At 50.7% G+C, this 1,505-nt stretch overlaps 1 protein-coding gene across 1 annotated transcript; it reads left to right on the top strand.

Annotated features, from left to right (window-relative positions):
* The first annotated feature begins 429 nt into the window (after positions 1–429).
* Positions 430–1,299, top strand: LOC143856695 (uncharacterized). Its single transcript, XM_077366962.1, has 2 exons — positions 430–756; positions 847–1,299. Exons 1-2 carry the CDS (start codon positions 430–432, stop codon positions 1,297–1,299), a joined length of 780 nt encoding a protein of 259 aa, XP_077223077.1.
* The last annotated feature ends 206 nt before the right edge of the window (positions 1,300–1,505 follow it).

Genomic DNA, 1,505 nt, shown 5'->3' with positions numbered 1-1,505 from the left:
ACCGAGATACTACTTCACCCCAGCATTGATGAAATACAAGTCTTGGAAATCCTGGCGGGGCCAAACTGGATGGATCCCATAGTACGGTACCTGAGAGACGGAACACTACCCGAGGACAAACTGGAAGCACGGAGACTAATCGCGAAGGCCGCCCACTACGTACTCCATGGATCCAAGTTATACAAACGGTCGTACACTTGGATATACCTCCGGTGCCTAGTACCCTTCGAGTCAGAATATGCATTACGAGAGGTACACGAGGGGATCTGTGGAGACCACAGAGGCGGAAGGACCCTGGCCCAGAAAATCATAAGACACGGTTATTTTTGGCCCACAATCCTCAGAGACGCTCAGGAATTCGTCAGAAGGTGCGGCCCGTGCCAAAGATTCGCCACCACCCCCCGCCAATGAGCCACCCCCTACACCTCAATGGCAGGGCCACTGCCCTTCGCCATGTGGGGCATGGACTTGGTCAGCCCATTCCCAAAGGCCCTGAGAGGGCATACAATGCTATACGTAGCCATCAATTATTTCACCAAGTGGGTCGAGGTTAAAGCTGTGGCAAGACCAAATTTTAAGGCAACGGTGAAGTTTTTCTATCATGACGTGGTCTGTTGCTTAGGCATCCCGAAGGTGTTCGTAACGGACAACAGACCCCAGTTCGCAAGTGCTGAATTTTGCAGGTTCTGTGATAACCTGAGCATCGAACACCAGTTTGCCTCCGTAGCACACCCTCAGGCCAATGGACAAGTGGAGGTAACCAACAGGATCCTACTCCAGAGTCTCAAAAAATGATTGGGAGAAGCAGGGAAGTGCTGGGTAGATGCACTCCCCAATGTCCTCTAGGCCTACCGGACAACACCACAGGCCGTGACGGGGGAATATCCTTTTAGCCTAACCTTCGGGGTTGAAGCTGTCATCCAGGTCGAAATTGGTCTCTCCACTTTCCGCACAGAAAACTACGACGAGCATGAAAATTCCAAGCTCCTCCGGAACACTATCAACCTTGTCCTGGAAAAAAGAGAGCAGGCATGTCTCCGGATCGCCTCCTACCAACAGAAGGTGGTGCGATACTACAACTCCCGCGTAAGAAAGCGCTCGGTAAAACTCGGAGATCTAGTACTACGACGATCTGAGGTATCCGACCCCCAAAACTCCAGAAAGCTCGCACCAAAGTGGGAGGAGCCCTACAAGGTCGCTCGAGCACTCCGCCCCGGAGCCTACCAGCTTGAGCACCTCGACGGGACCCCAGTCCCTCGAAGCTGGAACATGGACAGCCTCCAAAAGTTTTATCAGTAAAAAGAAAGGGTAAGAGCTGTGTTTTCTTTTAAGTTGTTATGTATGTTTTGTCTGTTTGTCTCTTTTTGTTATTTTCAACACAAAGCTATGTATTTCCTTTTCGATCAATAAAATAGCGTTCTCTCCAAAAAATCTACGCATCTCCACTTTCTAGCCCATGACGTATACGGGGCCGAAAGAGCACAGGGAGCCAGACGAGGTAACAT

Source organism: Tasmannia lanceolata, unplaced genomic scaffold, assembly GCF_043159265.1.
Source record: "Tasmannia lanceolata isolate RefF3 unplaced genomic scaffold, GAP_Taslan_0.1 ptg000023l, whole genome shotgun sequence".
NCBI lineage: Eukaryota > Viridiplantae > Streptophyta > Magnoliopsida > Canellales > Winteraceae > Tasmannia > Tasmannia lanceolata.
Note: the sequence above shows the minus strand (reverse complement) of the source record. Positions and strands in the feature narration are given on the sequence as shown.

Excerpts from the sequence above, each read along its gene's own strand:
- LOC143856695 (XM_077366962.1), top strand. The coding sequence starts at position 430 with ATGGCAGGGCCACTGCCCTTCGCCATGTGGGGCATGGACTTGGTCAGC. Across the intron at positions 757-846 it reads AGGCCAATGGACAAGTGGAG|GCCTACCGGACAACACCACA; the intron begins GTAACCAACAGG and ends AATGTCCTCTAG.